Source organism: Triticum aestivum, chromosome 1A (assembly GCF_018294505.1).
Source record: "Triticum aestivum cultivar Chinese Spring chromosome 1A, IWGSC CS RefSeq v2.1, whole genome shotgun sequence".
Classification (NCBI taxonomy): domain Eukaryota; kingdom Viridiplantae; phylum Streptophyta; class Magnoliopsida; order Poales; family Poaceae; genus Triticum; species Triticum aestivum.
In genome coordinates, this window is record NC_057794.1 from 245,430,629 (window position 1) to 245,444,212 (window position 13,584).

Here is a 13,584-nt window from a genome sequence, read left to right on the forward strand (position 1 = left end):
AACATCTGACATACACATTTTGATAACTACGTGATAGTTCAGTTAAACGGCTTAGAGTTGAGGCACCGAAGACGTTTTTGAAACATCGCGAAACATATGAGATGTTTCGAGGGCTGAAATTGGGATTTCAGGCTCGTGCCCACGTCAAGAGGTATAAGACCTCCGACGATTTTCTTAGCCTGCAAACTAAGGGAGAAAAGCTCAATTGTTGAGCTTGTGCTCAGATTGTCTGAGTACAACAATCGCTTGAATCGAGTGGGAGTTGATCTTCCAGATGAAATAGTGATGGTTCTCCGAAGTCATTACCACCAAGCTGCTTGAGCTTCATGATGAACTATAATATATCAGGGACATATATGATGATCCTTGAGATATTCGCGATGTTTGACACCACAAAAGTAGAGATCAAGAAGGAGCATCAATTGTTATGGTTTGTGAAACCACTAGTTTCAAGAAGGGCAAGGGCAAAAAGGGATGCTTCATGAAACAGCAAATCAGCTGCTGCTCTAGTGAAGAAACCCAAGGTTGAACCCAAACCCGAGACTAAGTGCTTCTGTAATAAGGGGAACAGCCACTGGAGCAGAATTACCCTATATACTTGGTAGATGAGAAGGCTGTCGATAGAAGTATATTGGATATACATTATGTTAATGTGTACTTTACTAGTACTCCTAGTAGCACCAGGGTATTAGATACCGGTTCGGTTGCTAAGTGTTAGTAACTCGAAATAAAAGCTACGGAATAAACAGAGACTAGCTAAAGGTGAGCTGACGATATGTGTTGGAAGTGTTTCCAAGGTTGATATGATCAAGCATCGCACGCTCCCTCTACCATCGAAATTGGTATTAAAACCTAAATAATTGTTATTTGGTGTTTGCGTTGAGCGTAGACATGATTGGATTATGTCTATCGCGATACGGTTATTCATTTAAGGAGAATAATGGTTACTCTGTTTATTTGAATAATACCTTCAATGGTCTTACACCCAAAATGAATGGTTTATTGAATCTCGATCGTAGTGATACACATGTTCATGCCAAAAGATAGTAATGATAGTACCACCTACTTGTGGCACTGCCACGTAAGTCATATCGGTATAAAACGCATGAAGAAGCTCCATGTTGATGGATCTTTGGACTCACTCATTTTTGAAAGGATTGAGACATGCGAACCATGTTTGTTGGTAGATATGCATGAAGAAACTCTATACAAATGGATCGTTTGGACTCACTTGATTTTGAATCACTTGGGACATGCAAATCATACCACATGGGCAAGATGACTGAAAGCCTCATTTTCAGTAAAATGGAACTAGAAAGCAACTTGTTGGAAGTAATACATTTTGATGTGTGTAGTCCAATGAGTGCTGAGGCATGTAGTGGATATCGTTATGTTCTTACTTCACAGATGATTTGAGTAGATGTTGAGTATATTTACTTGATGAATCACGAGTCTGAATTATTGAAAGGTTCAAGTAATTTCAGGGTGAAGTTAAAAGATCGTCGTGACAAGAGGATAAAATATCTATGATATGATCATAGAGATGAATATCTGAATTACGATTTGGCACAGAATTAAGACATTGTGGAAATTGTTTCACAACTAATACAGCCTGGAACACCATAGTGTGATGGTGTGTCCGAACATCATAACTGCACCCTATTGGATATGATGCATACCATGATGTCTCTTATCGAATTACCACGATAGTTTATGGGTTAGGCATTAAAGACAACCACATTCACTTTAAATAGGGAACCACGTAATTCCGATGAGATGATACCATATGAACTATGGTTTAGAGAAACCTAAGCTGTCATTTCTTAAAAGTTTGGGGCTGTGACGCTTATGTGAAAAGTTTCAGGCTGATAAGCTCGAACCCAAAGCGGATAAATGCATCTTCATAGGACACCCAAAACAGTTGGGTATACCTCCTGTCTCAGATTCGAAAGCAATAAGGGATTGTTTTTAGAATCGGGTCATTTCTCGAGGAAAAGTTTCTCTCGAAAGAATTGAGTGGGAGGATGGTGGAGACTTGATGAGGTTATTGAACCGTCTCTTCAACTAGTGTGTGACAGGGCACAAGGAGTTGTTCCTGTGGCACCTACACCAATTGAAGTGGAAGCTTATGATAGTGATCATGAAACTTCAGATCAAGTCACTACCAAACCTCGTGGGATGACAAGGATGCGTACTACTTCAGAGTGGTACGTGATCCTGTCTTGGAAGTCATGTTGCTAGACAACAATGAACCTACGAGCCATGGAGAAGCGATGGTGGGCCCGGATTCCAAAATGGCTCGAGGCCATATAATCCGAGAGAGGATCCATATATGAAAACAAAGTGTAGACTTTGGCGGAACGGCTCGATGGTCGTAAGGCTGTTGAGTACAGATGGATTTTAAAAGGAAGACGGACAATGATGGCAAGTATCACCATTAAGAAAGCTCGACTTGTCGTTAAGATGTTTTCCGACAAGTTCAAGGAGTTGACTACGGTGAGATTTTCTCACTCGTAGCGATGCTAAGAGTCTGTTGGAATTATATTAGCGGTCACTGCATTATTTGTGAAATCTTGCAGATAGGATATCAAAAACATTGTTTCCTCACGATTTTCTTGAGGAAAGGTTGTATGTGATACAACCGGAAGGTTTTGTCAATCCTGAAAGATGCTAATAAGTATGCAAAGCTCCAGCAAATCCTTCTAAGGACTGGAGTAAGCATCTCCGAGTTGGAATGTACGCTTTGATGAGATGATCAAAGATTTTGGGTTTATACAAAGTTTATGAGAAACTTGTATTTCCAAAGAAGTGAGTGGGAGCACTATAGAATTTCTGATGAGTATATGTTGTTAACGTATTGTTGATCGGAAATGATGTAGAATTTCTGGAAAGCATATAGGGTTATTTGGAAAGTGTTTTCAATGGAAAGCCTGGATTAAGCTACTTGAACATTGAGCATCAAGATCTATAAGGATAGATCAAAACGCTTAATGGTACTTTCAAATGAGCACATACCTTGACATGATCTTGAAGGTGTTCAAGATGGATCAGTCAAAGAAGGAGTTCTTGCCTGAGTTGTAAGGTATGAAGTTAAGACTTAAAGCTTGACCGCGGCAGAATAGAGAGAAAGGACGAAGGTCGTCCCCTATGCTTTAGACATAGGCTCTACAGTATGCTATGCTATGTACCGCACCTGAAGTGTGCCTTGCCATGAGTCAGTCAAGGGGTACAAGAGTGATCCAAGAATGGATCACAGGACAGCGGTCAAAGTTATCCTTAGTAACTAGTGGACTAAGGAATTTTCTCGATTATGGAGGTGGTAAAAGAGTTCGTCGTAAAGGATTGCGCCGATGCAAACTTTGACACTAATCTAGATTATTCTGAGTAGTAAACTGGATTCGTATAGTAGAACAGTCATTTGGAATAGCTCCGAATGTAGCGTAGTAGTTGCATCTACAAGATGACATAAGAAATTTGCGAAGTACATACGGATCTGAATGTTGCAGACCCGTTGACTAAAACCTCTCTCACAAGCAAAACATGATCAAACCCAGAACTCATTGAGTCTTAATCACATGATGATGTGAACTAGTTTAGTGACACTAGTAAACTCTTTGGATGTTGGTCACATGGGGATGTGACCTTGAGTGTTAATCACATATCGATGTGAACTGGATTATTGACTCTAGTGCAAGTGGGAGACTGTTGGAAATATGTCCTAGAGGCAATAATAAATTGGTTATTATTATATTTCCTGGTTCATGATAATCGTTTATTATCCATGCTAGAATTGTATTGATAGGAAACTCAGATACATGTGTGGATACATAGACAACACCATGTCCCTAGTAAGCCTCTAGTTGACTAGCTCGTTGATCAATAGATGGTTACGGTTTCCTGACCATGGACATTGGATGTCATTGATAACGGGGTCACATCATTAGGAGAATGATGTGATGGACAAGACCCATTCCTAGCCTAGCACAAGATCATGTAGTTCGTATGCTAAAGCTTTTCTAATGCCAAGTATCATTTCCTTAGACCATGAGATTGTGCAACTCCCGGATACCGTAGGAGTGCTTTGGGTGTGCCAAACGTCACAACATAACTGGGTGACTATAAAGGTGCACTACGGGTATCTCCGAAAGTGTCTGTTGGGTTGGCACGAATTGAGACTGGGATTTGTCACTCCGTGTGACGGAGAGGTATCTCTGGGCCCACTCGGTAGGACATCATCATAATGTGCACAATGTGATCAAGGAGTTGATCACGAGATGATGTGTTACGGAACGAGTAAAGAGACTTGCCGGTAACGAGATTGAACAAGGTATCGGGATACCGACGATTGAATCTCGGGCAAGTATCGTACCGATAGACAAAGGGAATTGTATACGGGATTGATTAAGTCCTTGACATCGTGGTTCATCCGATGAGATCATCGTGGAACATGTGGGAGCCAACATGGGTATCCAGATCCCGCTGTTGGTTATTGACCGGAGAGTCATCTCGGTCATGTCTACATGTCTCCCGAACCCGTAGGGTCTACACACTTAAGGTTCGGTGACGCTAGGGTTGTAGGGGTATGTATATGCAATAACCCGAATGTTGTTCGGAGTCCCGGATGAGATCCCGGACGTCATGAGGAGTTCCGAAATGGTCCGGAGGTAAAGAATTATATATAGGAAGTGCTATTTCGGCCATCGGGACAAGTTTCGGGGTCACCGGTATTGTACCGGGACCACCGGAAGGGTCCCGGGGGTCCACCGGGTGGGGCCACCTATCCCGGAGGGCCCCATGGGCTGAAGTGGGAAGGGATCCAGCCCAAAGTGGGCTGGGGCGCCACTTCCCTCTAGGGCCCATGCGCCTAGGGTGGAAAAACCCTAGGGGAAGAGTCCCAAAGGGGGAAGGCACCCCCTAGGTGCCTTGGGGAGGAGGGACTCCTCCCTTGGCCGCCGCCCCCCTAGGAGATTGCATCTCCTAGGGCCGGTGCCCCCCCTAGGCCCCCCTATATATAGTGGGGGAGATGGAGGACTTCTCACCTAAGCCTTTGGTGCCTCCCTCTCCCTCTCCAACACATCCTCCTCCTCCATAGAGCTTGGCGAAGCCCTGCCGGAGTACTGCAGCTCCATCACCACCACGCCGTCGTGCTGCTGCTGGAGCCATCTTCCTCAACCTCTCCTTCCTCCTTGCTGGATCAAGAAGGAGGAGACGTCGTTGCTCCGTACGTGTGTTGAACGCGGAGGTGTCGTCCGTTCGGCGCTAGGATCATCGGTGATTTGGATCACGACGAGTACGACTCCATCAACCCCGTTCTATTGAACGCTTCCGCGCGCGATCTGCAAGGGTATGTAGATCCACTCCTCCCTCGTTGCTAGATGACTCCATAGATTGATCTTGGTGACACGTAGGAATTTTTGAATTTCTGCTACGTTCCCTAACACTCTGGCCGCACGAAGCCTGTAGCGGTGGTCGCCGACGTGCTTGTCGATGGCAGCGACGTCGCCGGAGTGGCGCGGGGGGCCGGCCAGCTCGGGCTCTCACGATCCGACGGGATCGAGGCAGCGGGCTCTGTCGGGCATGTCCAGGGGTTGATTACTTTTTTTAGATCTACTAGGGGTCTGTGTGTAATTTTTGCCAAGTCAGCTCCTTACAGCCCGGTTCCATGTGTCAAAAAGTGATTAAATGGGCTAAATCACCTGATCAGTGCAATTTGCAAAAAGTTTACTAAAAACGCGATGATTTTTGCATAAAATTATGAACTAGGCGGTTTTCTGCAATCGATGCCCCAAATATGATGATTTTTTGCAATTAACTCGACAATACACAGCATCCTTCGCCTACAAGATTAGAATAATCAAATAGACAATCGATAATCATTTGGAAGCATCTTAAAAGTTCTAGTGAAGTAATTCCTTGCAGTAAAATCTACCCACCTGAGTTCAAGTCTAGACTTGATACATGTTCCATCTTGCGTTAATTTTTCTCACCACCACTATTCGTCTCTCCTTCCAACCTTCATCATTTTTTTCAGATTTCCATGTCGATCTGGTTTTCATAAAAAAGATTTTTGATAACCCAATAAATCAGATCAATCTATTGTATAGCACTAAATTCACGATCCCCCAACAAATTGTTTTTTGGGATAAAACCTAATGCCGGTTAGACATCTTTTGTAATCCAACAAACAGCAATAAATTCATGCTCTATAAACAAATAAATACACCCTTTATTTGCAAATGTAAGATGTTTTGGCAGTTTAGATCTCTTATCTTTGGTAAACTGGTCAAAAAGATCAATGGGCACATCTATTTTTGTCAGTTTAAATAATGACAGAATGTATATTTTATAACCAAAAGATAATTCTATTTTATTTTTTCCATTTTTACATCAAGATTTGCTCTGCGTGGTTCTCTTATATCGCGTTAAAAAAGAAGGCACTGCTAGGCGCGCGCCGAAATTTTCAGCCGGTCAGCGCCCTAGCGTTGGATACAGACACACGTGACCGTCAGATCTAGAAAAAAAAATCCCCTCCTCGCTCGCGTACAAAGCACAACTCCATGAACCGCCCGGGCCTCGCGCTAGCAGCTCGCCGAGCCGATCGTCGGCGCGCTCGCCGGGGCCGCTCTTGGGGATTGCATAACAGCCGCCAGTGGATCCCCTAGCGCGCGGTCACCGACAGATTGCAGCTCTAATCCCCTCCCCCGGTTAATTCCAGCTCACGATTCGCCATGGTTGCAGCATCCCCCTGATCTACGTCATTGCCTCCGGCTCGTCGGCTTGCATCTGTTGTCCTACAAAAAAACTGAAAACAAAACAAAATCCTTGAAGCAAAATATTACTAGGTTCCAGCAAGAAAAAGCTCAAGTTCCAACATAACAAATTCAGTTGCAAAAAATAGCTCCAATGATTAGTTGTAGCGAGAAAAATACCACAGCTTCCAGCAAAAGAATAGATCGGTTCCAGCAAAAACAAATTCAGAGGAGAAGAGCTGCAGGGTCGATTGTAGCAAAAAATAAGGTAGTTCCAGCAAAATAATATGCCGGTTCCAGCAAAAAGAACACCTCACAAACCAACCGAGGGCCGACAATGTCGCCAAAAATCATGCCTCGCTGCCGACGGTCACGAAACAAAAACATCTCAGCGATCCAGCAAAAAAAAACTTGCGGTTGTAGCAAAAGAAAAAAAGGACGGTGCCAACAAAAACGACTGGTTCACCTCGCAGCTCCACCGGATCTGGTTGTAGCTCCGCCGGACAACGCTTCCAGCTTTTCTCATCCATGGTTGTAGCACCCCCTCACCAGCATGTAGGAACCTTGCAGCTCCGCTAGACCGTGGTTCCAGCTTTCTCCGACCACGGTTGCAGCTCTGCGGAACTGCGGTTGCAGCACCGCCGAGCCAATCCACGCCGGCGGCCACATAGCTTGCAGTTGCCGGCCGTGCCGCCACTCGTGCTCGTGATGCGCCGTCGTCCAGTGCCTTTGGACCACCACCCCCGCCATCTGCTCGCAGTGCGCGCCCTACCGTCGCCCAACAAAACATCACACCCGCCCCCTCCCCTCGCCATGGATAAGAGCTCGTCAGGAGGTACAAACGGCGGCGAGGTATTCAGGATCGGGATGAAACAGAAAAAAGGGGATTGAGGAAGAGAGAGAGGAGGAGGAAGAGATAAGGTGGGGATAGATCGTGTGTGGGTCTCACAATGGACATGGCTTCTTGTGTTTCTTCCCGTCACGAGCGGGTGTGGATCTGTGTCGTGGTTTCCCGAGCGAGCGAGGTGCGACCGGCCAAGTTTCAGCCAGCGCACCGTTCCCAAACATTTACCTAAAAAATATTTGGGTTCTGTCGTCCGCTTATGCTTCGTCCAACCTTACATCCATTCTCCCCTCACTCTCCCGTTTTGATTCTTTTTGTCTCATCTCAAGTTTTTTACATAAATTTTCCTGAAACTGCCTTAACTGCATCCACCTATTATTAACTTACCAAACAAAAATATATTTTCTTTCATAAGCCAATAAGTGCTTACCAAATAAAATAATATTTTTTACACAATCAGGTTAATATGGGCAGATAAACACAGGTTACAGTACTAGAAAAATTCTAATCCCGGTTGCAACGCATAGGCAATCATAGTGTTTCTAAAAAAATCTTGGAAGTTCTTGATAAGTTATGAATGCTGGGGATGCAAATGCTCTGATAATGTTTAACAGGTAGCCACCACTTTTCATCACTTGGTATTAAAATGTAATGAAATGATAGGAATAAACAAATACACGACCAAAATGTGAGGAATAATATCAGCTCCGTGTCTGTTCAAGTTCAATTCTAGAATAATTCTGGGACAATATTGGAAGCGCAAAACCCTGTCTGTAATAAGAAAGACAATTATGCATGCCGGTTATCATCATCCGCACCCTCGTCGAAAACACCTGATGATCCTACATGAAAATCCAGCTGCTTTTGATACTTCTGCCGCCTACGTTCATCAAACTCCTCCCAGCCCTCCAGCTGCTCGTATAAAGTAAAATAACATTAGCACCATAAAATATCTATGTCAGAGCCAAGGCCAAACAGGCAATACGGTAGAGGATTTAATCATATTTCGGTTAAAATGTAAGGAATAGCATCGATATAGAACAAATAGTGTACTTATCAACAAGGTGGTATAAACATGGAAACTATATTATGTGGAAGTGTCCCAGGGCGAACCCAGCTATAGAAAGCAGCAGTAAGAGAGATTGCAGAAACAAACAGAACTTGAATGGTGAAACTATAATTTCCTATTCCAAATGTAAGTATGTCGGTCAAAAAAAAGAATGTGTATAGCCATCTTAATTCCACTGGAGCGATGATGATAACAAACAAAACTACCTATGTGTGAAGGTTTCAACCTTTCTATGAACTTATACCTGTCGAAGAATGTCATTTGTAATTCCAGTGCCATGGAGATCAAGTGTAGTAAGCCGCCAGCACTTCTTGAATAAAGTCGGCGGTAGGGAATTAAGACCATTGTTCCTTAGATGCAGAGCCTGTTGGAAGTAACTTCTTACAAACATCGAATAGTACGGTATGTTCTCTTCAGTATAAATGTCGCCAAGATTAAAAAGAAGAGGCGAGCAAATAGAGAATAGAAATGTGCAACACGGTTACACAAGAAACAAGAGACAAATAATTTTCTGTTTTCACCACAAGATAGCAAGTATTGACCAAATAAAACAAAACCAGTCGTCCATTCCATGCTCTAATTTAGTAAATATATCATGCAATATCACCAAAGCCTAAACATTTATGACTTTCTCGACTCTCAAGTAATTAAACAAGAGTTTAGTGAATGATTCTTTAAGAAACAAAGAGAGTTAACTCACATGCTGAGAGAGTTAACTCAGCCTACGTGAGATCAAAAACATCATGAAGGAATAATTCACATTAATAACGGTTGAATTTGTTGTGCTATTATGTTATGCACAAGAATAATTACTACATTCACAGGTTAAGCATCTGCATTTTTAAAGTCATTACAATTGGACATTTAATGTTGTGACATTTAACTCAGATGTTGTGCACATATACATACCTAGTGATTGCGAATGCATCTTCCCATGTAGGTATAGGCGGTTAGGCACATACCTTCAGATTGTGAAGGTTTCCGCAAGCCTTTGGTAGTTCGGCTAAAAGATTCGATGATAAGTCCACCTGATGAAGTCAAAACTTTGGTGAACAACTGCCAACTACAAAGCTCAAAAGAGTTCATGGGGCATTTGCTTCGAAGGATCACTGCATGCTAGGATAGGTGGCTGCTTCACTGGAGAAAGAGAGAAGAGAAAGCACACACCTCGAAGAGAGATTCACAGTCGCCTATAGAGGAAGGCAGCGAAGTTATCCTGTCAAGTGAAAATGATGTAGTGTGAAAGATCAGGATACCTTTCAATTTTCAGATCAAACAGTACCACCATAATTCCCATTGGATGCTACAAGTATAACACATGCCAACATTTAGGAACAATAGAATATTCATAGAACTGCCACTACGAAAGCTCATGTTTTTCCCCTTCATTCTAATCCTATAAACTACAATGAGAACAGCAGAAAATTAAGAATTTAGCATATAGATCGCCCCTCTTCCCAGTAACCTCATATTACTTCCCAAATTTAATATACAGCATCTATCTGTAGTTAGCAGGCATATACATAAGTAAAAAGTGTGAATACTGATGTACTACAATGAGAACAGCAGAAAATTAAGAATTTAGCATACATACAGATCGTCCCTCTTCCCAGTAACCTCATATTACTTCCCAAATTTAATATACAACATCTATTTAGTAGTAAGCAGGCATATACATAAGTAAAACATGTGAATACTGATGTTAGCATATCAAAACATCAGATAACATCACTGAGGGTACTGCAAGTCCAGTAAGTGGCAAGTTTAGCACACACTACCTATTATTATTTGCTATAAGAATCTCTAGCTGCTTCAGCAAACCTATTTCAACAGGTAGGCTGCCAAGCATGTTATTTGCAATGCGAAGTTCACGTAGAAAAGTCAATGTGCCCAAACTCGGAGGTAAAGTGACCAATCTGCAAGATAATGAAAAGGGTTATAAACCGAAGCATCTTGTGATCCTGAGTACCAAAGATGCATGTCAAAACATACAAAGATCAGGTTGTTTAGTCTTCCAGACAAAAGTCAATGCAATAGAGGTATTTTGTTCAAATGAGAACTATGAACCTTTCTATTGGCAGGTAAATTTGCACATACATCTCGAGAGTAGGAGCAAAGCCCAGTGACAAATTCTTTAAATAGGTATTAACGAAGAGCCAGATCATGAACAAGAATGCAGTGGTTATTTCATAACCCAAACTAAAATAATTACTTTTAGTTGTCCCATTAATCACGAAAACTTATTAGATAGATACACAAACTGCACCAGATGATTATGAAACTACAGGATTCCATCACAGATGATCCGAGAAAAACCAAGCTACTGGATTATAAAATACATTCTCCCAATGTTATTTCAACTAATGCACTCTGCATGTATCAGTTTTGTGTCAAACATTGGTTGCTCTCAGTCAATGGTCAGAGCTGGCGAGTCAAAAAGATATATATAAAATAGGAGCAACTTTTACAAGTGGGTGGTAGCAGCAAACATATACAAGATGGGGGAATGTAATAATTTTCAGGAGATTATAAATGACTCAAGATTGTTTGTGTCCACTTGCAGCATAACAAATATTCACAGTATGAATAACACAACAGGATTTGAAAATTCAGACCTACCGATTTTGGCTTAAAGATAAAACTGTTAATGTATCAACACATGATAGACCTTCCCAGCTGATGCCCCCATCAGATATGTCATTGGCGGTTAGCAACAATTTCTACACGATGAAATGACGATATTTTCAACTATACCTCCTTATAAAGAAATCCATCAATGAATTTATTTGGAAACAACAATTACATTTAATGATTTAACTGCAGCAATTTTCTGTGGAATTGCTTCAATTGAGTTGTTACAGACATCTAGTACTCGTATGGAGGAGCCACAGTCCCAGACTTCCTCAGGCACAGCCTGCATCCCAAATTACAACCAACGAGAAAAATTAGGTATGCAAAACATAAAAGAAAATTTGTAACTCAGAAGGCAAGAGGTAAAGGACGGGTCGTCGGTGTAACAATAGAATAAAAGCATTCCATGATGATTAAAAAAAGTCTTGCTTCATCACATGGTGTCTTGGAGAATGGAGATGAACCTGGTAATGTGACATTTGCACATATCCTACATAACAAAGTAGGTGATCCACACTAACATATTTATCTCAACATGCAAAAAGGCTCGAATGTTTTAATTATATTTATGCTATTTATATTCAAGAAATAGTTTACAATTATAAAATAATCATATGTACTTTCAGTTTAGTTCTTATATTATTAATCCAAATCGAAATATATTGCAAACAATTCCAATAGCAACGCGCGGTAACTAGCACAATAGATGGTATAGACCTCAAGTCAGTCTACCAACATGAAAAGAACCTTATGTCAGGACTGCTTTCATTATTTCGTCTGGGCTCTACTCAACACAAAAAACAACCATTAACCGCTGATTGTATTAACGCACCATTAATTGACACGGGAACTTCCACTTTTTTCATAGAAAGGCAGTTACTGAAGTTTGATAAACGTCAAATCACAGCTATTATATGTTGCTTTGAATTTGCAAAGATACTGCAAACAAGTTGAATCAGATACCTTCAAGCTGGAACCAGATAAAGCAATGACACCTGTTATTTTCCAACGCTCCGCTCGGCTTTTGCTGATAATCTCCGGTTTTAGTGTTTGATTATCCTTAACATTTGAGGTTCTTTTTGCACTTGGTGCAAGACCACTGCTATTCTTAGTGATGGGGCCTTCCTGTGGAAAGTAGTGCACATGTAAGTTGATTGTGACAAACTACTCCATAGATAACCTGTATGACATGCTTTTACAATTGACTCCTAATGAAATTTTAGCATTGACATGTGGTGACATGGCAGGAACTATGACTTCGCAGAAATTTCCCCTAAACATCAGAAAACCCCAATGATTGAAAAGTGAGGGCATCAAACTGAAGAATGAATGAAAATAAAGCTCCTCATCCTACTAACGTTGAGCATAACAAAAAATTCCGGTCTGTATCGACTTTGGAGTAACCATAAAAGCACATGACTGAAATCGAACTTCTGCAGGTTCATTGCTAAAGATCTGAAGAAAAGAACGGGAGAACGAACGAAAATAATCGTACAGATTAGAGAAGAAATCAAGGTGATTTACCCCTTGATGAAGACCCTGCGAAGCGATGAGCATGACCTTGGATCCGTCCCCCACCTGCATCGAGCTCAGACTCGCGGCGTCGGCAAGAACTTTTCCTGTAATCGCAAGGAAAGTAAGAGAAACAGCAAAAGGGTTAACCCAAAGCAAATTCCCGTTCAGGCGGTAAGGGTTTGGGATTCGGTACCTTTGCAGATGAGTTTCTGGCCGCGGGGGAGAACGTTGGTTAGCGGCTGTAGGAGGAGCTTCAGCTCCGCGGTGGAGGCGGATGTCGGGAGTTCCACCGGAATGGTTCGGCCGGCGAACTTCACCTGGACGGTGATTGTGGGCGGCGAGCTCTCCATGGCGTGTTTCCCCGCTGCTCGATCGAGCGAACGCAACTTTTTTTTTGGATCAATCGAGCGAACGCAACTGAACCACCCCTTTCCGCCTGCTCATCTCCAGCCGCGCCCTCCCATGCGTTTTTCACGCGCCGACGCAAAGTGATATCTCAGAACCTTGTTTTTCGTCAGTTTGGACCGAAATTAACGTCGGTGGACCCAGACAAAACCCAGCACGCTGCAAGGCGCCCAGAGGCGCCGGTGCGAGACGATTCGGCACAAAAACGGATGGGTCCGTCGAGTCAGCGACACGCCGCTTCATCGCCCTTGTCTTAGTTCCCGCGGGAATCAATGCGAAGGCTGCCGCGCCGGTCAGCCTCTATTAATGCCTCATGTGCGGCGCAGTGAACGCGCCGCGACGCGCGTCCAGCCACGCGTCGTCCGGCATGC

At 42.7% G+C, this 13,584-nt stretch overlaps 1 protein-coding gene across 1 annotated transcript; it reads right to left on the reverse strand.

The window, feature by feature from the left end:
* Positions 1-8,197: 8,197 nt before the first annotated feature.
* On the reverse strand, positions 8,198-13,308 carry LOC123044374 (plant intracellular Ras-group-related LRR protein 8). Its single transcript, XM_044467104.1, has 10 exons — positions 13,002-13,308; positions 12,818-12,912; positions 12,257-12,418; positions 11,466-11,576; positions 11,282-11,382; positions 10,441-10,578; positions 9,830-9,878; positions 9,625-9,690; positions 8,907-9,026; positions 8,198-8,505 (listed from the first exon to the last, which is right to left on the reverse strand). Exons 1-10 carry the CDS (start codon positions 13,156-13,158, stop codon positions 8,383-8,385), a joined length of 1,122 nt encoding a protein of 373 aa, XP_044323039.1. The 5' UTR covers positions 13,159-13,308; the 3' UTR covers positions 8,198-8,382.
* Positions 13,309-13,584: the final 276 nt, after the last annotated feature.